This window comes from Lemur catta, chromosome 1, assembly GCF_020740605.2.
Source record: "Lemur catta isolate mLemCat1 chromosome 1, mLemCat1.pri, whole genome shotgun sequence".
NCBI classification, from domain to species: Eukaryota; Metazoa; Chordata; class Mammalia; order Primates; family Lemuridae; genus Lemur; species Lemur catta.
This window is the reverse complement of record NC_059128.1, coordinates 116,777,027-116,801,835: the sequence shown is the minus strand read 5'-3', so window position 1 is coordinate 116,801,835 and position 24,809 is coordinate 116,777,027. Positions and strand designations below refer to the sequence as shown.

General features: G+C 52.8%; 3 protein-coding genes across 4 annotated transcripts; all 3 read right to left on the bottom strand.

Moving 5' to 3' along the window:
- Positions 1-1,214: 1,214 nt before the first annotated feature.
- On the bottom strand, positions 1,215-3,897 carry C1H19orf53 (chromosome 1 C19orf53 homolog). The gene is made up of 3 exons (XM_045550658.1): positions 3,747-3,897; positions 3,615-3,670; positions 1,215-1,650 (listed from the first exon to the last, which is right to left on the bottom strand). The coding sequence occupies exons 1-3, from the start codon at positions 3,841-3,843 to the stop codon at positions 1,504-1,506; spliced, it is 300 nt and encodes a 99-aa protein (XP_045406614.1). The 5' UTR covers positions 3,844-3,897; the 3' UTR covers positions 1,215-1,503.
- A 1,298-nt stretch (positions 3,898-5,195) lies between these two features.
- Positions 5,196-11,867, bottom strand: MRI1 (methylthioribose-1-phosphate isomerase 1). 2 transcript variants are annotated; one of them, XM_045550657.1, is made up of 7 exons: positions 11,674-11,859; positions 11,344-11,582; positions 10,336-10,511; positions 8,469-8,645; positions 8,333-8,385; positions 8,161-8,239; positions 5,196-5,431 (listed from the first exon to the last, which is right to left on the bottom strand). In XM_045550657.1, exons 1-7 carry the CDS (start codon positions 11,803-11,805, stop codon positions 5,274-5,276), a joined length of 1,014 nt encoding a protein of 337 aa, XP_045406613.1. In that variant the 5' UTR covers positions 11,806-11,859; the 3' UTR covers positions 5,196-5,273. The 2 variants fall into 2 exon arrangements, with proteins under 2 accessions (XP_045406613.1, XP_045406611.1); XM_045550655.1 differs by having other exon boundaries at positions 8,161-8,385; positions 11,674-11,867.
- A 723-nt stretch (positions 11,868-12,590) lies between these two features.
- On the bottom strand, positions 12,591-24,518 carry YJU2B (YJU2 splicing factor homolog B). Its single transcript, XM_045550646.1, has 10 exons — positions 24,380-24,518; positions 21,761-21,964; positions 20,101-20,154; positions 18,916-18,998; positions 17,095-17,150; positions 16,655-16,715; positions 15,597-15,739; positions 15,313-15,485; positions 13,428-13,566; positions 12,591-13,276 (listed from the first exon to the last, which is right to left on the bottom strand). Exons 2-10 carry the CDS (start codon positions 21,761-21,763, stop codon positions 12,807-12,809), a joined length of 1,182 nt encoding a protein of 393 aa, XP_045406602.1. The 5' UTR covers positions 21,764-21,964; positions 24,380-24,518; the 3' UTR covers positions 12,591-12,806.
- Positions 24,519-24,809: the final 291 nt, after the last annotated feature.

Genomic DNA, 24,809 nt, shown 5'->3' with positions numbered 1-24,809 from the left:
GCTTTAAAAAAAAATGTTGGCAGTTCAGTGACCACCACTGCGTGGGACCAAGAAAACACGCTTGGGATGCAGTTTGGGGTCAGCTGCTGGTGACCCAACACCCCCGTCTTCTTGGTGGGTCAGGGGGCTGGGAAAGGATGGGCCACTAGAAAACCAGTCACTCCTGTCTTGGGTGAGCACCAACTGTGCCCACAGGCACCACCCCCAAAGGATAGCAGTTCAGTGTCACCTGACTATAGCCTGTCTGCCACCATGCTGTGACCCAGGTCCAGCTCAGGTCAGAGCTCCCAGCAGGTTCCTCAGGCACCGCCAGCTTCAGACCTGAACAACAATTTGGGGGTGGGGGAGCCCCAGGATGGGCAGGAGAGAATCTTGGGCTGGAGGGAGAGGCCGCAGGTGGCCAGCTGAGAGCATGGATCAGGACTCTGCCAGCTTTGGGTTCAAGTCTCAACTGTGCAATGTCACATGCAATCTAGCCTGGGTGTCCTGCTGGTTTTGGTGATTTATGGAAAGCACTAGAACTGTGCCTGGCCTGAACACACCACTCAATGCTGGCTGCCATAAATTTTTTTTTTTTGAGGCAGAGTTCCACTCTGTTGCTCTGAGTGCCATGTCAGCCCAGCTCACCGCAGCCTCCAGCTCCTGGGCTCAAGGGATCCTCCTGCCTCAGCCTCCCGAGTAGCTGGGGCTACAAGCGTGTGCCACAACACCTGGCTAATTTTCCTGTTTTTTGTAGAGACGGGGTCTCACTCTTGCTGAGGCTGGTCTCGACCTCCTGAGCTCAAGCGATCCTCCATCCCGCCTTGGCCTCCCAGAGTGCTAGGATTACAGGTATGAGCCACCACGCCCAGCTTTTTTTTTTTTTTTAGTCAGCACTCTACCCAGGTGGCACTGTGTGGTTTCTGACTGCACTCTGGTTTACTCAGCACCATGACCCAATGAGGTGGCACCTGACCTACAGATGTCTGACTTGTCCCTGGTTGTGTCACCCGTGCAGGTGAGCAAGGAGACTGAAGTGAGTCACCTAGGGTCAGAGGGAGGAAAGACCCTTGCTCAGCTCCCAGGGTCTGGGATGGAGGCACAGAAGCCCAGCTGTCATTCCCTGGGCACACGGCTGCTGGGGATGGTGGGACAGGGCAGAACAGGTCTCTCAGGGAGACCAGTGGGCTCACCCGGCCCTGGCCCTGGCCTGCTCACAGAACCACGGGGTCACAGAAGGAACAAAACCAGGTTTATTTCTCTGGGTTAAACAAGTGGAGACAGGACCAGAGCAAGGGGACCCAGGAAGTTGGTGACCACATGTTCCTGGCCATCACTGGGTTCTTGGCACCCTGGGATCTGCACATCAGCTGCTAATGGGCCGGGCCCCCACCAAAGTTCTAGGTGTAACCTAGTGCTGGGGGACAGGGTGCTCTTCCCCATGGTGCAGCCATGGGGGTCATGTGCAAGGTCTCAGCATGGAGGTGGGGGCTGCAGTGTTGAGCTCTGCTTGGGCTCATGTTCTTAGGAAGTCGCCTTATTGGAGGAGGTGGCAGCTGCCCCCTTCTTCTTGGCTGGGCCCTTCAGCAGCGCCAGCTTCCTGGGCAGGCTGGTGCTGGCTTTCATCACCACGTCATGTTCGATCTTCTTCCGGATCCCGACTTCCAGGTTCTGAGGGGCAACCACAGGACAGTCAGACTGGGACCCGAGGCGGGGGGAGGGCCTGACCATTTGGCCTCTTCCTTACTGAGGCTCACAGGGGGCTGGATCCACAACTATCCACTCAAACAGCATCTGACTGGGGGTCTAGAAGTAGGAGTTTAAGTCCTGCTTTTGCCCAGCACCCTCTGGGGCCTCAACACACAAAGAAACCCTTCTCATCTCTGCACCTTAGCTCTGCTTATGCTCATTTAACAGACGGGGAAACTGAAGCTCCTGCAGCAAGGAGGAGGGTCCCCAAACCTCATGGGTCATGGGGGACTGGGGCCTGGTGTGTCCACAGCCTCTGGTCCCAGGCTCTAGGTAGACAGCCTCCTCCTGACCCATGTCATCTCTGCTTTACAGATGGAGAGCTGGAGATCTGAGGGGTGGGTACCGGAGCTGCTAAGCAAAAGCACAAGGATGGAGCAAAACCAAGTGTGAGTCCAAAACTGGTAGCTCAGTCACCTTCCCCAAACTGCTTATGAGTTTCAAAGACCATGAACACCACTGGAGGAGCTAACCATGTGCCTGGGTGCAGGGGACATGGAGCCAGCACTGAGTGTGTGTGGACAACATAAATGTCAGTAACATAATACATTAAACTTTAAAGGATGTTCTTTAAACTGTTAAAGGATGGTAAGTGCCACTACAGAGAAAACAGCGAAAAGGAGGCAGGGGTGAGGAGTGAGGGGTGGGGACCACCATCAGGGCAGGCTTCTTTGAAGTGAGTTGGAGGAAGGGAGCTGTGCGGATTTCCTAGGGAGGTGCACAAGTTCCGAGGCAGGACAAGGAGTTGGTAAGAGGCCAGGAAGGCTGGAGGGAATGAGTTGGGGGAGGGTGGAAGGAGATGAGGGCAGATTGTGCAGGGCCTTGTGGCTGGGTGAAGACTTGGGCTTTTCCTGAGTGAGGTGGGAGCCATGGAGGGTTCTGAGCAGAGAAGGGGGGGGGACCCTACTCAGATGCTCACAGCTGCCCTCTGGCTGCTGTGGGGGGAGACCAGGAAGGAGGTCATTGCACTGCACTGGTCTGTACCGGAGATGATGTAGGAAGGGGGTAAATTCTGGACTAACTCTAAAGGCAAAATGGATGGGATCTGACCTGGGTGTGAGAGAAAGGGGGGATTCAAGGAAGATGTCAGTACCTGCAAGGACAGAGTCATCCTGAAGCGAGACTAGAAGGGTAGAATGGAGAATCAGAAGCTTGGTTTTGGACATGATAAATTTGAAGCGCCAATGAGACACCCCCCACCCCAGGACCCTGGAGCTAAGCAGACTGCTTGCTACGCGCAGTTCTGAGAAAACTGATGCTCTGTGGAGACTAAACGATTTCCTGCAGATCACAGGCTGGTTAAAGTGGAGTACAACTAAAACCCTGGTCTGACTCCACCAAAACCACAGCTGTAAATCTCTTTCCAACTTCTCTATATGCGCAACCCTACCTACCTACATGAGAAAGTTACACTTAAAAGACAACCAGAAAAAAGAGAACAACAACCAAGGCACCTCACACTTCTGAGCTCTGCGCTGCTCTGAGCTTACAGGCGCCCTATCGCCCTGTAGGGCGATAACTCTAGGAAGAAGGGGCTCTCCGTCTGCCACTTCACAGGAAAAAGGCTCAGGAAGAACTACTACTTATCCAAGGAGCTGAGATATGCAGCCAGCACTGCGTTCTTACAAAGCTGGGCTTTCAAGTCCCTGCCTATTCCACCTCCCTTCCTGGGTTCCATTAAAAACAGTAACTGCAGCACCAGCTGACGTTTTTTGAACACTTTTTGTGCTCCAGGCCTTGCTTCTATGAGGCCCCGTTGACTGGTAGGTGGTGTTCCTGTACCCGCCGCACAGGGGAGGAAACGGAGGCTCCCAGAGCTGGGAGTCCTCCAAGCTCCATCCCTGGCCCCTCGCCGGCCCCCGGGTTCCATCTCTGGCCCCGCACACCTTCTTGAGCTTTTGCTGCTGCACGATGCGCGCCTTCTTGGGAGCAATAACACGACCTGGGAAGAGACGCGTTCGCGTGAGGCTAGGGAGCCCCAGGCCGACCTCACCCCCAGCTCCCGGGCCGCTCCTCACCGCCTTTCTTCGGGCCCCGGTTCCGCTCAGATGCCGCCGCTGCAGTCTTTCTCTTCGCCGGCTTGTGCGCCTGGAACTTGCGCTGCCCCTGCGCCATGTTCACGCACGCACCGGAAGAGGCGGCGCTGGGAACAATCGTAGCCGGAAGACGGAAAGCACCATGGGATGCAGCGGGGCGGAAGAGCGCAAGGGATCAAGAGAGACAACGCGGCACACGTTAAAGTGACCATATGTCACAAAGGTAGTCGATGATAACCAGCATTTTGCAAAAATTTCAGACGAAAGGGGACAATAAGCTAACATTTATTGCGTGCTTATGTATTTTACAAAACATGCTATTTTATTTTATTTTTTTTGAGACAGAGTCTCGCTGTGTTGCCCGGGCTAGAGTGAGTGCCGTGGCATCCGCCTAGCTCACAGCAACCTCAAACTCCTGGGCTTAAGCGATCTTCCTGCCTCAGTCTCCCGAGTAGCTGGGACTACAGGCATGCGTCACCATGCCTGGCTAATTTTTTTTTCTATATATATATTTTTAGTTGGCCAGATAATTTCTTTCTATTTTTTTTTTAGTAGAGACGGGGTCTCGCTCTTGCTGAGGCTGGTCTCGAACTCCTGACCTCGAGCGATCCACCTGCCTCGGCCTCCCAGAGTGCTAGGATTACAGGCGTGAGCCACCGCGCCCGGCCAAACATGCTAGTTTATGCCCTTTTACATGAAACTAGGATTAAACTGTATAAACCTTACTTTTATGCTCTTTATACATAAAATCTGAGGCTAGGATTAGGGTGAGGAAAGTTGCACTCATCTCTGTTGCAAAATTTCATGGGAGGCCACAAACTTCAGTAACCAAGATAAACATTTTCAAGATTTGTATTTTTCATCATGGAGGTTTTTGCATTAATTGATTTTTTAAAAAAATATTGCTTTGCTGAGCGCGGTGGCTCACGGTTGTAATTGCAGCACTTTGGGGTGGGGGCGGCTGAGGTGGGAGAATTGCTTGAGGCCAGGAGTTTGAGACCAGGCTGGTCAACATAGCGAGACACTGTCTCTACCAAATGAGAAAAATTAGCTGGGCGTAGTGGTGTACGCCCATAGTCCCAGCTACTCGGGAGGCTGAGGCAAAAACAACAACAAAATTGCTTTAAAATATTTATCTTGGTTACTGAGCTTTTTGGGTCCTCTTTTAAATTTTGCACCCAAAATGTCAGCCTAGTTCCAGCCCTGACAGCAAGCTTAAGAGGGAGGTACTAGTATTATTCCCATTTTATAAAGAAGGAGACCAAGGCACGGAGAGGTGAAGTGACTTGCTTCAGATCACACAATGGAAAAAGTGGCAGAGCTAGGATTTGAACCCGGGCAGCCTGCCTCTGGCTACTAGGCTCTTAAGAGTTGTGCAAGGCCCTGCCTGATCTCCCTGCTCTAGGAAGGAGTGTGGTTGAGGGCAGAAGGTCAGCTTTTGGACAGGCCATTCAAGAAATTTATTATAAAACCTGGGGGATGGGGGCAGGGTAAGCCGAGCTGAGTTGGTTACAACTGGGGTCCATCTAGGGTCCCTCCTCCCGAGGAGATGGTGGTTAGGGTTGCCTGCAGCTCTTCCGGGGCAAAGACCCCCAGCTCTGTGATGATGCCACCGGTGATGAGGTCATGGGGGGTGACATCAAAGGCGGGATTCCAAACCCCAATCCCTGCAAGGGAAAGAGGACAGGCAATGAGGCTGGGATTTGACTCTGTGAGAGTTCTCAAGCTGTTGTCACCTGCCTCCATCCACCACATTGGTTCTTGGGGTTCCACCAAGAATCTGGGGATCCTCACACCAAAAAGCACAGAAAGGCATGGACACTGCACTCAGTTAACAAGTTTAGAATTCCAACCACTCCCAGAATGTCACTGCCCAAGAAAAAATCATCAAAGTCTTATCTACATCTACCCTACTTCTGTCTGCTCTAAGCATCTCTTTAAGAATCTCAGAAGCTACCTCATGGCCTTTGCACAGGCTATTCCCTGTGCCTAGATGCTCTTCCCTAGATATGCACATGACTCACTGTTTCACCTCCTTCATCTTTGCTCAAATGTCACCTTCTCAATGTGGCCTTACTTGACTCCCCTGTCTAAACGTCCCTGTACAAACACTTCCCATACCCTTCCTTGCTTCTCCTTAGCCAGCCTTTAGTCCCTTCTAACATACACTGGAACTTCGTTATTTGTCTTGCTCTGTCTCCCTCATTGCACTATCAGCTCCCTCTCGGCAGGGACTTATCTGTCTTTATCCACTGTGTCCCCAGCACCTTGCACAGTAGCTGGCACGAGCATGCATTCAAATATATTTGCTGACTGGGCATCATGGCTCACGCCTGAAATCCCAGCACTTTGGGAGGCCAAAGTGGGAGGATTGCTTGAGGCCAGGAGTTCAAGACCAGCCTGAACAACATAGCAAGACCTTGTATCTACAAAAAATGAAAATATTACCTGGGTGCGGTGGCATGCACCTATAGTCCCAGCTATTTGGGAGGCTAAGGTGGGAGGATCACTGGGGCTATGATCACACCATTGCACTCCAGCCTGGGCAAAAGAGTCAGACTCTGTCCCTTAAAAAAGTAAAACTTAAAAAAAAAATTTGCGGAATGAATTAATTACGGCAAATCATAACCCTCTACCTAGAGGCTACAAACTGATGGCCTGTAAATGTGTTTCTCTTTGGGTCATAGCTTTTTAAGATCATTGAATTAGCTGTTGGTTTTTAAAAATTGGGAGATTTCATATATAAAATAACAAGTAAGGCTCCTCTGGGAAAAATCAGAAGACCAGTCCCCCTGGGGTCTTTGCTCTGCAATCACTGGCCACAGCAGAGTATGGGGACCACAGTCTGCACCTGGTCTGTGTCAGTCATCCTTGTTACCCACTGTCCCCTGTGTCGGGGCAGTGGGGAGCATAGGGGTTTTTTTTTTTTAACTCTGCTTTATACAGTTGGGCATCTTAGGGATTATGTGTGTGCTAATAACACCTCCAGGAAAGCAGAGGGACCAAAAAAAAAAAAAAAAGAGAGAAAAAAATATATTTCAGAATTAATGTGTCTATTTTTAAAAAGCCTTAAGTGCTCACTGCAGAAAACAACAGAATTTTAGGACTCTTTTCTGCTTAGTTGTATAGCATTCATTTGACCTTGATTTCCCTACTGGGTGGTGGTCCCATAGTATTTTCAGTGCTTAGGGATTTTAACTGGTCCTTTTTATAAAGGGTTTTCTTTTCTTTTCTTTTTTGAGACAGAGTCTCACTTTGTTGCCCGGGCTAGAGTGAGTGCCGTGGCATCAGCCTAGCTCACAGCAACCTCAGACTCCTGGGCTTAAGCGATCCTACTGCCTCAGCCTCCCGAGTAGCTGGGACTACAGGCATGAGCCACCATGCCCGGCTAATTTTTTTGTATATATATTTTTAGTTGGCCAGATAATTTCTTTCTATTTTTAGTAGAGACGGGGTCTCACTCTTGCTCAGGCTGGTCTCGAACTCTTGACCTCGAGCGATCCACCCGCCTCGGCCTCCCAGAGCTAGGATTACAGGCGTGAGCCACCGCGCCCGGCCAAGGGTTTTCTTTTCTTTTTTTTTATAGAGACAAAGTTTTGCTCTATCCCTCAGGCTGGCCTTGAACTCCTGGGCTCACGTGATCCTCCTGCCTTGGCCTCCCAAAGTGCTGGGATTACAGGTGTGAGCCACTACACCTGGTCATGTTTTCTTTTTTCTTTCTTTTTTTTTTTTTTTTTAGAGACAGGGTTTCGCTCTGTTACCCAGGCTGGAGTGCAGGGGTGTGATCATAGCTCACTGCAGCCTCGAACTCCTGGACTCAAGCAATGCTCCCACCTCAGCCTCCAGAGTAGCTGGGACTACAGGCACATGACATAAAGGGTTTTCAATCATAATTGTAATCATTACCATAGCAGCTAATATTTAATGAGCTAATATTTAAAGGGCCAGGCACTGTTCTAAATGTCAAGTGGGTTAATTCACCGAAGGCTCTTGGTTTATGCGGCAGGTTCTAACAATAGCCCATCTTACAGGTAGGAAGACTGAGGATCATAGGGACTTAAGAGATCTTAGGGAACTTGCTTATGGTTGCACGGCCAGGACGTGTGGAGGGCTAAGAAAGTCTCATTTTTTCTTTATGGACAGTTGGCCAGACAGATATCCTTACTTCTTCAGGTGAGAAAACCCAGTTGGAGAACAAGACGACTTGCTCAAGGCCACACATATAACTTAGTAGTTGTAAATTCTGACCTTGAATCTGACCTCCAGAATGCAGCTGTTATAAAAATGGCTTAAAGGAGCCGTTTATGCCCCAGAAGGCCAACAATGCCCTAAATGCTACCTGCCCCCATGAAGTGCCCAGGTGTCATGGTGTCCCCTTTCTGAGGTCACAGCTTACCGGGCGCTGCAATCCTGATGCCATTAACATCAGTCAGCTCCTGGCCTGGGCGCTCCTCGATGACGATCTCTCGGCCAGTCTGGAGATGGAGGTCACACGAGGAGCTGGGGGCAGCCACATAGAAGGGAATGCCGTGGTACTTGGCCGCGATGGCCAGCTGGTAGGTGCCTACCTTGTTGGCTGTGTCGCCGTTGGCAACCACACGGTCGGCTCCCACGACCACGGCTGGTGGGGGTGGTGAGAAGTCGGGGGGTCACTACCTGGCCCTGGCCCCGTGGAACCCCTTGCCCTGCACCCAGCCCACTGACCTGACACGCCCCTGTGGGCCATGGCGGCTGCAGCCATGCTGTCAGTGATGAGGGTGGCAGGGATCTGCTCGTATACCAGCTCAAAGGCCGTCAGCCGGGCTCCCTGGTTGTAGGGCCGGGTCTCCGTGCAGAAGGCATGTTCCAGGCGCCCCATGGCATGCAGGGAGCGGATCACACCTGTGGGGGCCCCGCCCATCAGAAGGCCCCGGGGAAGGGTAGAGACAGGGTGGTCCAATGGTTAGGGGTGCAGGCTCCTAGATTTCTTGTAGTGGCTGTTCCCTCTGCCTGGCACGCTCTTCCCAGACATCGGTATGGCGCCCTCCTCATCTCCTTCACATCTGCTTAGAGGACATCTTCTCTGTGAAGCCCTCCCTGATTTCTGGATTTCACACAGTGACCCCCACACCTCCGATACCCTGCTGTTTGTCCTTAGCATTTGTCACCTGTGAACACCTCATGTGTACGGTTTGCCCTCCCTGTCTGTAGGTTCTGCCTCTGTGGATTCAACTACGTGATTTGAAAATATTTGCAAAAAGAAAAAGCACCTGTACTGAATGTGTACAGACTTTTTTTCTTGTCATTATTTTCTTAACAATACAGTATAGGGCGAGGTGGCTCATGCCTGAAATCCTATCACCCTGGGAGGCCAAGGTGGGAGGATCGCTTGAGCTTAGGAGTTTGAGACCACCCTGAGCAAGAGCGGGACCCTGTCTCTACTAAAAAGAAAAAAAGGAAAAAAGAAAAAGAAAAAATTAGCCAGGCATGGTGGCGCACACCTGTAGTCCCAGCTACTCAGGAGAATGAGGCAGGAGGATCAATTGAGCCCAGGAGTCTGAGGTTGCTGTGAGCTAGGCTGACGCCACTGCACTCTAGCCGGGGTGACAGAGCAAGGCTCTGTCTCGGGAAAACAAAAACAAAAACAACCACCAAACAAAACCCAGTATAATAGTTATTTACATAGCATTTACAGTTGTATCAGGTGTTATAAGTAACCCAAAGATGACTTACAGTACGCAGGAGGATGTATGAAGGTTATATGCAAATATTATGCCACTTTATATCAGGGACGTGAGCATCTGCAGATTTTAGCATCCTTGGAAGGTCGTGCAACCAATCCCCCACTGAGACTGAGAAACTGCTGCATTTATTTATCTTGCCTGTGACTGTTCTTACTCCCCTGGGACCTCCCCAGACAGAGTAGAGATTTTATGTACTTTGTTCACTGCTATGTTCCCAGCAGGTGGAACAGTGTCTGGTGCACAGAAAGTGCTTAATGCTGGTTGAGTGACTGAATCAAAGGCAGAAGTCTTGCCACGAAGGCCCCAGTTCCCAGGGATGACGATGGGACCCAGGCAGGTGGGGCAGTTTCCTGAGGAATTCAAGGTCAAGTGGAATCTGCTGCCTTGATCCATTACCCTCACTCCTGGTCGCACCTACCCCAATCTTCTTTTGGTCACTCCCTTCTCCCTGGTCCTCCTGGGATCCATATCCTGCTCAGTCTCTAGGCATACAGTTCAGGCTGGGCTTGCCCTGTGACCGATATGGGGTGGGCAGGCAACCCTATAGTACCCCCTGAGATGTAAGGAGACTTTTCTGTTACCCTTGGCTCTTTCTCTCATGATCTTAACCCTGATAGCTGCCTGGCAACCCGTGGAGTCTGAGGATGAAGAACAGGGATAGATGGGTCCTGATGCTATTGGTTGAGACCCTGGATCTAGCCATACCTGAAGCCTACCCTCTAAGTGTTTCTGTACAAGAACCAATACATCCACTTTTTTTTTATGGGTCAAGTGGTTTGGGTTGCTTTCTCTCTCATTCAAAAAGGGCCCTAGAAGGCCCTTCGCTACCCCCAAGGATGCTCACTCACCTAGGGCTGTGCCATAGCCAGCGGTGGCCAGTGCACCGGTGTTACAGTGTGTCAGCACCGTCACCTTGCCACCGCTGGGGGCCACCCGCTCCAGGAGGTGGTGGGCTCCCAGGTCTCCAATGCTCCGATTGTCTCCGAGGTCTTTCTCCAGCATGTCCTCGGCGTAGCGGATCACTCTGGGGCCAATAAGGGGCTTTCAGCACCAGCCATGAGGCCTTGGGGCCCAGGCCAATCCTGCCTCTCTGCACAATGCTGCTGGGCAGGAGCCCTCCTGCTTGAAGCCTCTTGTCGCTGTGGGGCCTGAACTCTTCTGCCACTGTCACAAAACTGTCACTCCATTCGCTAGCACAACACAGGTTTATGGAGCACTTCCAGTGTGCCAGGTGCTAGGGGACACAGCAGTAACCGAGGAAAACTCTCTGTCCCTATGGAGCTGACGAGCGGTGGGGGAGGCAGCAAAGAAGGAAAAGGTGGCAGAATCAGGTGACAGAGAGCAGGGGATGAGACGTATTAGAAAGGTCTTAGAAAGGTCGGTTGGGGAAGGCAGAAACCGGAAACCCGAAGGTGAGATTAGCTCTGTGGATTCCTGCAGGAATGGTGTGTGCAAAGGCCCTGAGGCAGGAGCCAGCCTGGTGGGGCCAAGTAACACCAAGGGGCAGGGCTGGAGTGGAAGGAAGGGAGGGGAAGAAGCAAGCAGGGAGGGGACCAAGACTGGAAACAAAATTCCTCAAAAGCAAAAACAAGAGAACAAGGTGACACCAAAAAGGGGGGAGGGGGGCGCTAGGCGTGTTGAGGGCAGGCACAGTTAGGGGGCTGGGGCCAGGACGTTCGGGCCAGGCTGCCCAGGCAAGATTCCCAGCTCTTACTGTGGAACCTTGGACAAGGGACTTAAGTGTGCCGTGCCTCAGTTTCCCTATCGGTAAAATGGGTCGCTGTGCATTTAAAAAAACCCATGAGTCAGTGAATAGCTTCCGCTCAGAGGCGGTGCCTGGTACGAAGTCCTCGTACCTCTCCCGGACCGCCTTCTCCGTGGCGCCCTCCCGCTCCGCCTCCCAGGCAGCGGTGTCCGCCAGGTCGCGGGCGGCGCGGGCCATGTTGACGGCGGTGGGCCGGGCGGTGACGAGGAAGCTCAGCATGTCGCGCACGAATGCCACGAGCGCGGCGAGTCCCGGTCCCCCAGCGCCCGCCTGCAGCTCCACCGCGAGGCTGAGGCAGCCCACTAGGGCGATGGCCGGGGCGCCGCGCACCTGGAGGGGAGGATTCGGGGCGTCAGGGGCTGCGGGCGCCACCCACCTCCAGCCCCGGGCCCCCTTCCGGACCCCCGCCGCGCCGCCCCACCTTCATGGCGCGGATCGCCTCCCAGGCCTGGCGCACCGAGCCCACCGCCTCGTAGCGGCTCTGCTGGGGCAGCAGCAGCTGGTCGAGGATCTGCAGCGAGCCCCGCGAATAGCGGATCGCCTCCAAGGTCATGGTGCCGCTGCCACTATCGCCGTTTCGCCGCACGCAGAGGCGGGGCGGGACGGGGCGCAGGGGGCGGAGCCCACCCCAGGAAAGGCGCATGCGCACGCACACTGGCACCGCGCCCTACAGGTTCTTGACCTGCCGTCCACGTGGCTGATCCCGTCCGCGTCCCGCCTCCACGCCGGGAGGACCGGCAGTCGGCCTCCTCCTCGGAACCACAAAGGTGGCATCATTTAATGGGCGCCTACTGGTTACCAGGCTGTGTATTCAGCGTCCGCCTGACCACAGTCGGGTGCATCCTCAGTGATGAGATACAGGTGTTCAGTTCGTATTTGTTAAATGATTCTCCAAGGTTGAGGGGGAGCTGGGGTGGATCAGGCGCCCCCTGCTGGATGCACGACAGTTCCGGGGCCATTTTCTGCCTGGCTTGCTTCAAAAGTTGACATGCTGGGGCCTTTTCCATGGGTATCCCCCTCGGCTGACAACAGCTCACGCCTGCACGCGCCAGCCCCCGATGCCCTGGGCACCCCATGTGCCTTGCCCCTGGCCTACCCTGTGTGGTTCCTGCTCCCCAGCCCCCTTTCCACCCTTCGCGCTTAGCCCGCACCACCTCCTCCAGGAAGTTTGCCTTGACTCTAGGCCAACTGGAGACACTCACTTGAAGCCCTCATCACACTGGGTGGGAATCCTGTCTGTGGCCACAGCTGTGGCCTGCATCAGCATTTGCTGAATGAGGGGCTCAGTTGGGTGGAGGGAGAGGGAGGGCAGCCACTGGCCCCATCTAGTAACCCAAGGCAGGGACAAAGAAGGCTTTAATGTCAAGGGCTCACAAGGCACAAACACCCTCACCAGGACCAAATAAATAACAACTCCGTCGTTGTGGGAAGGCAGGTCTGGGGAGGGGGTCAGCGTCTGAGCTCTCCAGGGGCTGCTGGGTGAGCAGGGGTCTGCAGTCTGTGCGGGGCCTCCTGGGTGTGTCATGGCCCCTGGAGCGGATCCGGTCCCCAGAATCACTCACTCTCCGAGTCGGAATAGTCGGCAACGAGGGAGGAGCTGACGGTACAGAGGTGTGGCCTGTCTGGGGGCTCGGCTGCCTCCTGGGCGGAGCCTAGTGCGGACAGGGGCTTGTCCTCACAGCTCCCCTCCTGTGCACTTGTCTTGGGGGTCTTTGTTGGCTCCTGAGGACAGTCTCCAAGGGACGTGGGACTCTTCTGGGCAGTCCCCTGTGGCACCTGAGCTTCTCCAGACTTGGGGGTCTCGGCTGTGTGCTGGGGGCTCTCGGGGACATCGCGCGATCGCCGCCGCACAATGCCCAGGTCCCCCACCGTGATGGGGGAGCCGGCGGGCGTGGGTCTACGGCTCTGGGCCAGCTTCTTCAGGACGCTGCCAACTTTGCTGCTGGGGCCTGATCCTGGGGCAGAGGGGAACCAGGAGCGGCTGATGATCTCGGTCCGCTTGAGTTTTTGCCTGTCCTCGTAGGCTGCGGGGGATGAAAGGACATTTGAGGGGTGCAGGTTAGGAGGTCTGGAGCTGCCCTTGGCCCTGGCTTGCCAGCGTCCACTCGTGGCTGGGGAGCCTCCATCTCTCCCCCAACCCTTGGGAGCCTCCCCGCCCCGTGGCCCCCCACGCACAGTCCAGGGTGTGGAACTTCAGCAGGGCGGCCAGCCGGCGGTCGTCCTCCGTCTCGGGCACCAGCGGGATGGTCAGGCTTGCCTTGGCCTGCAGGGCCTGGTCTCTCTCCTCTTCCTCTTGGATGGCCTTTTTCTTTTCCTGTGTGTGGCGAGAACAGCACGGGGGAGGGAGGGGTGTGTCAAAGCCTGGCCTCTTCTGTGTCCTAGGGGCCACCACTCATGTCAGGGAAGGGCCTCACACAGTGCCTGGGACATAGAAGCTACTCAACAAATGGGGGCCAGAACTGCTAAAGGACAGATGCAGGGAGTGGGGTAAGGGGAGTCAAAGCCGACTTTGGGCCTGCATGCCCCGAAGGAAGGGGCTGCCTCTGTTGACAAGGGGGGTAACAGGCAGGGCAAGTTAGGGATGGATCAGGGTTTGGTGGGATGCTAAATGTGAGGGGCTGTAGACCCCCCATGTGGTGATGACCAGAAGGGAGGGGACACACAGGTCAGGACAGAGGCCTGGCTGGAAGGATACACTTTCAGTAACAAATAATTAGTAAGAAAACTAGCTGTTTTAGTCCTACTAATGATAACCACAGAATGATCAGAAGAGGAGACAGAAAAAGACAGGAGTGGGGATGGTGAGACTAGAGTTTGTGCCCCATGGTGGGGCTCAGGACGCCCCTGCCTGGGCTCCGTATGCAGTGCCTGGGGGCGCCACCCACCCACCAGCGCGAGGGACGAGGGAGAAGTTCTCACGGCCTATAGGACCTTCCAGCGCTGCCACCACTGGACACCCTCGAGGGTGAAAAACCCCTTTGTGTTATACTCTGTGAGTCCAGGCCCAGACTCAGCCTGACATAGCTTCACCAAGTATTTTTGCCTCAATGTTGGCAACCACTGTGGTCACTCACAGCAATGCCCCCGGGGGTGTCCTCTGCAGCAGGACAGTGCCCCTGGTGGCCTGAGTCTGGCAGCTGGATCTGTGCTCTCAGGGACTCTACACACAGGCTCAGGTGTCCTGCCCAACCATTTACAAACTGCAATCCGTATTATTAGGTTTTATTATAAATGACTTTTCCTTTTTGTCTGTCACATTTAAGGGACTCCTAAATGTGGATATTGGAAATGTTGTGGGGGTGGGTTGATGACATAGGGATTTCATTTCAGGATGGTTAAGAGGGCCCATGAAATGTGTCAGGGGCTGGCCACCTCGTAACTATTGCCCTGCTGGCCCTGGCCTTTGAGACTGTGCTGAAAATGAAGGCCCACTTTTCTAGGGACAGGGACTGTGTGCTTCCTGAGGGCCACCAGGTGAGACCCTTCACCTCCCACAGCAGGGGTGAGCTATGGTCTCAATGTTTATGTCCCTCCCACCAAATCCTTATATTGAAATTCAATCTCCATCATGAAAGTATTAAGAGGTGGGTTCATGTCCAATAGCTTAAAGGAAATAAACAAACAAACAGATATGATAAGAGGTAGGGGCTTAGGGAAAGTCATTCAGTCAGGAGGCCTTTCCCCTTAGCAGTGGGATTAGTGTCTTTATAAAAGAGGCCTGAGTGCTTGTTCGTCCGTCCTACCCTATGAGGTCGCACCAAGAAGGTGTGTCTATGAGGAAGGGGCCCTCACTGAATCTGCCTGCGCCGTGGTCTTGGACTCCCAGAACCGGGAGCAGTACGTTTCTATTGTTTACAGTTTACCCAGTCTATGGTATTTTCATCATAGCAGCAGGGATGGATCAACACGGGGCGTGATCCCCATGTAGCAGTTGGGGAAACTGAGGCTGAGAGAGTGCAATGAGCTGCTCACAGCTAGGATGTGGTGGGGTGAGGGCTGGACCAGCTCTCAGCCCACCCACTGTGCATTCTCCTTGACCCCAGGATGCAGCCCCGCTCACCCGGAACCTTCTCCGCAGCATGCTGTTGAGGGCGAAGTCGTCCTTCCAGGCGCTCTGGGCCTCCTGGATGTGGCTCAGGGTGGGTAGTGCCTTCTTGAGTGTGCTGCGGTCGGCCTCCCCGTGCTCCAGCCGGAACATGGCATCCGTCTCCAGCTTCTGCTTCTTCTCGTGCTCTGCAACAACCGGGGCTCAACTGGGCCTTTGTGGCCCCAGCGTGGGCATGGGCACAGGCACGGGCGAGGCTGGCCTGGGACATGCTGGGTGGACAGGCAGGTGGTGCTCACCTGTTGTCAGCACCTGCTCGTTGTCCACCATGTCCCAGCGCTCCTCCTTGCGCTGGGCACCGCTCACGATCACGTAGTCGCAGTTGGCGGGGTCTGTCTGCATCTCGATGTAGTTGACGCAGAGGTGGCATTTCATCCGGAACCTGGGCGGGGGGAGGCAGGGGGGAAGCAGGTGGGTGTCAGGAGGCCGAGGATGTGCCCCAGGACACCCGTCACCTGTCTGCTTCCTTCGATCCCTTCACGTCATTCAACAAGAGTTCATTGAGCACCTACTGTGCACTGGCCTCTGGATCTGGGAGTACAGCCGGGGTCCAGAGGGACGTGTCCCACCACCCCACAACCCACCTTCCTTCAGTGAATGAAGTTGGCTCATCCATTCATTTGTTCATTTATCCATTCATTTATTAATTCATTTGTTAGTTTATTAATTAATTCACTTAATTCATTAGTTCATTCATCATCATTCATTCGTCTCCATTCATTCATTCATTCACTTATTCAAGAAGCCTTCCCAAGACAGTTGGTCTGTGGCAGGCTCGGTGCCAGCTGCTGGGGACACTGCAGCCAACCTGCTCTTGGAGATGCTGGTGCTCTAGCAGGGAGCCCCTCCGCAGCAAGGAGACAAACAACCACACAATGTTGGGGGACGAGTGCCATCTTAGAAATGTTCTCTCTGCGGGCAAGTTGAGGGAGGGGACCTTGCAGCTACCTGGGGAAGAGCATTCCAGGTGGAAGGCAAAGAGAGGGGCGTGTCCCTTGGGTGAGGGACAGAGAGGAGGAGGCCATGTGGCTGGAGCAGAGTAAGTGAGGAGGTGCAGGTGGGGAAGGGACAAGCAGAACATGTAGGGCCTTTTAAGTCAGGGGGAGAACCTGGGCTTTTACTGAGGAAGGTGGGAGTCATGGAGGGTTCTAGGCAGAGAGACATGCCCTGACTGACAGACTGGGACGATTTCCAGGACAGTCCTACAGAGAATGGCCAACAGGGTACATCCTACTCAGACTCCTCTATAGCCATGGCCACCCCACCTGTTCCTGAGACATCGCCCAGCTGCCCTTACCTGTAGATGGGAGTTGTGTAGTAATTGCCAACCTTCTTCTTTTCTGCATTGTAACGAACACCTGGGAGGGGAAGGAGAGCACAGAGGCTCAGGCTCAGGCCACCCCCAGCATCATTTCCCTGGACTGGGGACAGGTGGAGGTGGTATTTCATTGCCACTGGAATTTTACCGATGGCTAAACTGAGGCACACAGAGGCTCAGTGTCGCTTGCTCAGGGTCACCCAGGTAGAAACAGGCAGAGATGGGATTTGAACCCAGAGCCTGACTTCCTCACTGCTCTGTAAAGAAGCTCTGCACACAGCCTGCCAGTCACTTGGGTGCCTGTGCCCTCCCTGACTGCTGATCCGGAACCTCTGGTGGAATCAGTGTCTCACAGTGCCCAGCAGTTAAGGCACCTGACATCTGCAGGACTGAAGGGTCGGGAGCAGGCAGAGGCTCACCCATGCCGATGTGGTTCTTGCAGCCGTCGCACCAGATGTTATACGGCATCTCAAACCTACAAAGACAGATGAGATCTTATTTGCGCTTGTGCACTTGGGCTCTTCCTAGGTCCCCACACCTGCGACTGGCCGCAGTTGTGATTTGAGGGGTGGGGCAGCAGACTCCCCTCTTGATGGGAGTTGCAAACGAGTTGCAGTCACACTGCAAAGGGCACAGACACGAGAGGATGAAGAATCACAGTTGTTCCTGTAACTGAGCAGGTCCTCTCCCTGTCACACTCTCTAGCCACTGGCTGAGTCCAGGGAGAGTCTCCTTAGGGTGCCACTGTGTCAGCAACACCTCACATCAGCCAAACCAGCTTCTGAACGGAAGAGGAAATGGGCTCAGGGTGCTGTCCCCATGCAGTGCTGTCTGATTAGAGTTAAGAAAAGTAGTGGTATCATCACTGGTTTATTATTTTTTTAATTAAATTACATTTTTTTAGAGACAGGGTCTCACTCTGTCGCCCAGGCTTGAGTGCAGAGGCATTGTCATAGCTCTCTGCAGCCTTGAACTCCTGGGCTCAAGCGATCCTCCTGCCTCAGCCTCCTGAGTAGCTGGAACAACAGGCGTGCACCACCACACCTGGCTATTTTTTTATTTTTTGTAGAGATGGGGTCTTGCTATGTTGCCCAAGCTGTTCTCAAACTCCTGGCTTCAAGCGATCCTCCTCCTATGGCGTCCCAAAGTGCTGGGATTACAGGTGTGGGCCACCGCACCCAGCCTGCCTCTGTATTTCTTTTCCACAGTTCCATCTACGACATGCAATCTTGGTTTTCCTTCTAAACTAAAACCATTAAGTAGCAAACAAGTTTAATTAAAGACACTGCACAAATGAGATGAGGGCTTGGCAAACAGTGAGGCTGGAATTGGCGTGGGCAGAACAGAGGCAGGCAAGTCTGGTCAGCTCTGCAGTGTGGAGACAAGGCGGGAGTTTTGAGGTGTCCTTCAGCCCTGTGGCTCTCGAGGCCACTGCTGGGACTGGGCATCTTGATTCTTCTTCTATAGACATTCCTGCCTCTGACCATTTTGTCGCTGGAATCTCTGCTCAGGCCTAGGGCAGACCTGGGAGACTGAGATCAAAGGCTACAAAGGAGGAGAGACAGTGCGGAGGGGCCAAACAAGCTACCTTCTGCCCCCTGCCAGGGACGACCTGCCAGGTGCTGGCCAGAGACAAGAGGAGACCCCGGAGGGAAGGGCCTGGCTTGACTGTAGTCATGGCCGATTCTTAATCCTCTCCATACTCATGCCCTGTGCAACGTGACTCTGCAGCTCTTCCCATCGAGAGGTGGAGTCTATTGTTCTACCCTTGCAATCACAAGCCTTGTGGGCAATGAATGAGACAGAAGAGATGGCGTGCCATTTCTGGGTCTTGGCCTCAAGGGGCCTTGCATGCTTCTGCTTTGGAACCCTGCCACTTCTACGTGAGCAAGCCAAGGCTAGCCTGTTGGAGGATGTGACACAATGTGGAGCAGAGACCAGCTGTATAGGTCAAGGCCCTGCTAGACCAGCCAGTCCCCAAGCCCTAAACATGTGAACAAGCCCAGCCCAGATCAGCCCAGCCCAGCCCAGCTGTTCCACGCCCAGCAAAGGGATGTGGTTGAGCTGCAGACTTGTGAGCAATAACCAATTCTTATTGTTTTGTTACACAGCAATAGCTGACTGACACAGTGACTTTCTGCTCTACGGAATTAAGACCTTGCAGCATTGGGCCAACTGGGGGTACTGAATTCTCCTTGAGACTGACGTTAGGTGGCACTCAGGTGAGATGAGGGCCTTACCGGATGATGAGGATGCCTTGTGACAGCTTCCGAGCCCGCTCTCGAAGGGGGTGGCTATTGTGGTATCGGTTGAGAGAGCCATGCTGTGTGGAAAGGACAAGGGAACAAATTAGCACTTGCTGAGCTAAGGGAGTTCATTCTTTGTGTCATCCCCATGGCTTTGGGACAAGTGCCTCACGGGTTCGGCCAGGCCTAGTTCTTATGTCCTGTAGGATGGAGTTCATAGCAATACAGGAGGCATTGAGGTCTTGGTGAAGCACGTGGGCTTCAAATCAGGAATATGTGAATTTGAGTGGCTGCTCTTTCATTTATGAGCTGAAAGAGCTACGTGACTCCAAGCAAGTGATCTCACTTTTTGCCTTCCCGAGTCAGTTTCCCCAATCTGTCACCTGGGCTTAACGATCATCATTACCTCTGGGTTTTGTAGGGAGGATTACGTGAGATGACAATACTGGCAAACGCTCACAGGGCACTTTACGTGAGTCACCACATTTTAATCCCCAACGACTGTGTGAGGTCAGGTTGTTTTATTCCCCTCTTCTGACATAAGGGGAAACTTCAGCACAGGCAGGCCGAGTCCTGTGCTCAAGACCACATAGCTGGGACACTCGGACCCTTATTGAGTGCCTACTGTGTGGGGACACACAGCTATGAACAAGACAAACATCTCTGCCCTCGTGCAGTGGACATTCTAGAGGGGGATATGGACAGTATACAAATGAATGATACATCCAGGAGTTATAAGAGCTATGAAGATAAATAAAGCACTCAGTGATATGACAGAGAACGAGACGGTGGTAAGGAAGGACTTCTGTGAGAAAAGACCTAAAGGAAGTCAAAGAGTGTGGTCAAAAGAAGGAGGAGGTTCTAGGCAGAGGGGACAGCCAGGATGCCAGAGGAGCTGGAGCTGGGAGGGCCAGGGGACCTGACCCTAAGCCCGTGTCCTCAGCCTCATCCTCAGCTCTGCTTTAAACCCACTAAAAATGCCAGGCTCAGAGCTAAGGTCACTGATGAGCACCACATTTCTCACCCAGGAGTGAAAAAAGCCCTGAGATTCGTATCACAAGTGGAAGGCAGAGAGATCTCAGGGGATCCCTGTCTTTCCACTGCAGAGGCTGACTCCAGGAGGGGACAGCATGGGTCTCTTTACCATCAGGGACTTGGAAAAGGGAGCCTGCCCCTTACCTTTTTGGGGTTGAAATCCGGCGGGTAGTATTTGTTTACACCTTTCCTTTCACCCTGGAAAGCAAAAGAGAGATGTGACTCAGTGACAGCCCTCCAGGACACCTATGTGTGCAGCCCCAGGGGGCAGGACCTGAATGAGGGAGACTTGGGGGCATCTTAGGAGATGGTGCTGGCTTCGGTGCCTGACCAGGGACTGGCTGCTTGGGCAAAAAACCAATTGTCGTCACTCTGGAAAATGCCATGAGGTTCAGACTCTCCTATAGCAGTGGCTTTCACACTTTTCTTGGGAACGTGACTGACAGTAAGAAACATTTATCATTGCAACTGTGCAAATACACATGTAATACAGCTAAAGCACAGGTCTCGTGAAAGAACACAGACCCCGGCTGCAAGAGGTGTTCTTTGTAAATGCCCACTAAATCGACTTAAAGACCCACCAACGCAGTGGTTGTCAAACTTGGCTATGTGTTACAACTCCCGGAGGAGTTTCTAAAATAGGGGTGCCTGTGCCCCACCTCCAGAGGCTCTCTAGACAGTGTACCTGCTAGGGGTGAGCTGCTTCGACACTGGGCTTTTAAAAAGCTCCCTGGGAAATAGGAGCTAAAACAAATCCTGGTACATGAACGTTCAGAGCAGCACGATTCAAACAAGCCCCGAACTGGAAATTCCCCAAAGTCCACCAACAGAGGAAGGTGGCACCAAAATGTGGTCTGTCCAACCGATGGAATATTACTCAGCCGTAAGAAGGAATAAAGCGCCGATTCATTATACAATGTAGATGAACCTTGAAAACATCATGCTCAGTGAAAGAAGACAGACACCAAAGGCTACTTAGTGTGTGATTCTATTTCTATGAAATGTCCAGAACAGGCAAATCCATAGAGACAAAAGCAGATTAGTAGTTGCCAGGGGCTGAGGGAGGGGAATGGAAAGTGACTGCTTATGGGGATGGAGTTTCCTTTTAGGGGGATGAAAATATTTTGGAATTAGAAGTGGTGGTTGGACAACACTGTGAATGTACCAAATGCTACAGAATTTGCATGCTCTAAAATGATTAATTTTTTTTTAATTTTTTATTTTTTAGAGACAGGTTCTCACTCTGTTGCCCAGGCTGGAGTGCAGTGGCGCAATCATAGCTCACCGTAGCCTCAAACTCCTGGGCTCAAGTGATCTTCCCACCTCAGCCTCCCAAGTGGCTGGGACCACAGACACAGACACATGCCACAACACCCTGCCAATTTTTCAAAAAATATTTTGTAGAGATGGGGTCTTGCTATGTTGCCCAGGCTGGTCTCAAACTCCTGGCCTCCAGCGATTCCCCTGCCTCAGCCTCCTAAAGTGCTGAGATAACAGGCGTGAGCCATGATGCCTGGCCTAAAATGGTTAATTTTATGCTATGTCAATTTCACCTCATTAAAAATTAAAAAAAAAAAACAACCCAAAGAAAAGGAAAAAAGCTCCCCTGGATGATGGGTGATTTCAGTGCATAGCAAAGTTTTAGAACCACCACATCAAAAGATCATGATCCAAAGTTTGATGTGACCATGTGAGAGCTCCAGGAGAGGAGGAGGGATCTCTAGGAGGGGGAAGAAAGTGGCTACTTCTGGGGCCTGTCAAAGACCAGGAGAGAAGTCCAGGGTGCACAAGGCCGTCTACTCACCATCTTAGGGGCCGCCTACTGGTCCTCACCCTCAGGGTGGCTAATCTGAAACTGGCCTCTGAATCCGCTGCCCAGCCCTGTCCTTCTGCGGAGCCTGGCAGAAGGTCCACGGGGTTCCCTGCGAAGATGTCGTGTGCTGTGCGGTGGTGCCGGCTCAGACAAGACTCCCCTCAGGTGTAGAGAGGCATCCAAAGAGCTGTGTGTCTGTTTAGAGAGAGTGTCCTGTCTGCTCTACAGCCAACACATGTCACACTGGACACTTTCGATCCCTCCACTGCACCGACCTGGTCCAGGCTCCATCATTGCCCACCTGGACCCCAGTGTGGTCTTCTCGTCTCCCGACTCTGCCCTTGACACTTATTCACCCCATGGCAGACAGAGGGATCTCTGAAAATTTGAATTGATGCATTACTCTCCTGCTTAAACCCCCTGCCCCTGAGAATGCTGCCGCTTTCACAATCAAGCCAAACCCCTCCCCATAGTCTATGAAGCCCCTGCCCCCCTTTCTAAGCCCATCTCTTAGCCCTCTCCGTCTCCCTCACTCTGTTGCAGCCACACTGGCTTCCTGGCTGTCTTCAAAGGCCAAGTGCAGCCAACTCGTCCCTGCTGTTCTTCTGCCTTGACTGCTCTTCCACCAGCTACCTCTTTGTTACAGGTGTCGGTTTACACATCACCTCTGTTAGAAGTCTCATGTGACCACTCCACTTATAGTCACTTCTTCCCTGGAGTTCCAGTCATATCACCCTGTGGCTGTTTTTCCAGCTAGATCACACTGTGCAGTATCCCTAACACCTAGGACAGCGCGTGGCCCCTGATAACTGCTAATTGAGTGAACAAGTGGAATAACTGATAGAGGTTCCATAAGAAGCAGTGCAGGTGACATGGATATCAAATGCAAGGGCTCCTTAAACTGGAGGTGGGGAGACCCCTCCCCTGTTTGGAAAAAGACACTTTTAGGAGAAAAGTCTAAACTAGAAGGAAGTTCTAGTTTACACTAAAGAGAAACACTGTAGAGCACTGAAGTGTATTCTAGAATGGGGAATGGCAAATTTTCAGTCAAGGGCTAGAGAGTAACTATTTGTGGCTTTTTAGGCCACACTCTCTCTGCCCCAACAACTCAACTCTGTCCTTGTAGCTAGAAAGCAGCCCCAGACAAAATGTACATGAACGGTCATGGCTGCATTCCAATAAAATCTTATTTAAGGACACAGAAATTTGAATTTCATACAATTGTCACCTGACACAAAATATCATTCTCCTGTTGATTTTCCCTCAACCATGTGAAAATTTAAAGCCATTCTTAACTTCAGCGCTGTACAAAAATCAGGGGATGGGCTGGTTTTGGACTGCAGGCCTAGTTCACCAGTCCTTGTTCAAGAACCAGGAAACTTGGTCTCTGATTAGCTTTCTATCAACTTACCTGTACACTCTCTAACGTTTACCATGTGCCAGGTGCTGTGAAGAGCCTGACATCATTGCTTCATTTAGTCTGAATTATGTTACCATTATTTCCAGGTGACAAATGAGGACATAAGGGACTTAAGTACTTTGTACAGCATCAGAAACTGATAGCAGAGCATCTGATGGGGAGTGGGGAGTGGGATGGGAGGGTAGGGGGTGGTGCAAAGCCCCGGATGTCAACTCTTCCCCTACCACACCCTGAACCTCTCTTCGTCTTGGACCCATCATCTGTAAAGTGTGCCCCTTGGATTGGATTTTTCTAAAGTCTGTTCCAATCTAAAAATACTTTTGCCAACAAAATAGCTAAATACCCTTCAAGGCTTTGGGGGTCACAGCTCCGTGGGGTTAAATTCCAGCTCCATTAGTCAGGCTGGGTGACCTTGGTCAGTATCTGCGCTTCCCTGAACTCCAATTTCCTCATCAAATGAATGTGACACAACTGACTTTCTGGGGTTGCTGTGAATGAAGTAACACACAGTAAGTGCTTGCACAGAGTAAATGGTTTACAGGAACTTGGGAGTGTGTATGTCTTAGGGTGATTTTATTAGCTCCCAGTGAATGGCAGACAGGACTATGGGGTGGATGTATAGAAAAATCTCTGGTCTTTGGTGTCAAGAGTTTATTGACCTCATTTGTCCAAGGTTTGCAGCTTGGGTTTGGAATTCTATCTACTCTGTTGCTTCCCAGCTGCCTGATCTTGGGCAAATTGTTTACCCTCTCCAAAACTCACTTTCTGCATCTGTAAAAGGAAGGTTTATAAAAGTACCAACGTGTTAAGGTTGCTGTCAAGACTCAGGCTTTGTCCTAAACACTTTAACTTACTGACACCAAGTAAAAACGTTGGCAGTTTGCTCATATCTCACGCCCACCGTCTTAAAGCATCATTTTACAAAATCTTCATCACAACCCGGCGAGGTAGGGGTTTATTGGTCCCATTTTCCAGATGAGGAGACCTAGGGGCACTTCAGGCATAATATGGGTTGGGGCTGGGTTGCGGCCGGGGCCGGGGCACTTGGGTCGGGGGTCGCCAGTGGGACCTGGGTCATCCTTGGACATCTAGGTCGCGTCCTTAGAGCTCTGCGTCCCCCGGGGGACGCGTAGGCACCCGGAGGCTCCGAGGTGAGGGTGAGGAGACCCACAGGGCCGGCCCGCACTTACCTGCCCTCCTCCCGACGTCACGCCCCGACCGTGCCCGGAAGTGCGCGCTGGGAGCGCAGGGAAGCTTGGCGCCCTCTCCGCGTGACTGGAACGCCAGCGCGAGGCGGGGAGAGGCGGCAGCGACGGACTAATTGGCTGAGCACCGAAATGAGGCGGGCTCTACGCACCACGGGAGGACCAATCCCAGACCGCTCCTCCCAACCGCGCTCGCGCCACGAAGCCCCACCCTCTTCCCCGCCCACTCGCGTGGCCTAATCCGAGGCCCGCCCCCTGACACCGCCCTCGCGGGACTGGCCTGCGCGCCGAAGCCGGTCAGCGAGGACCCAGCAAATTGTAGCCCTCGGGCCAAATCAAACCAGCCCGCTATATTTTGGGATAATTTGTTACACAGTCACGGAAAACACATTGTCAAAACCAGCTAGGCCTTAAT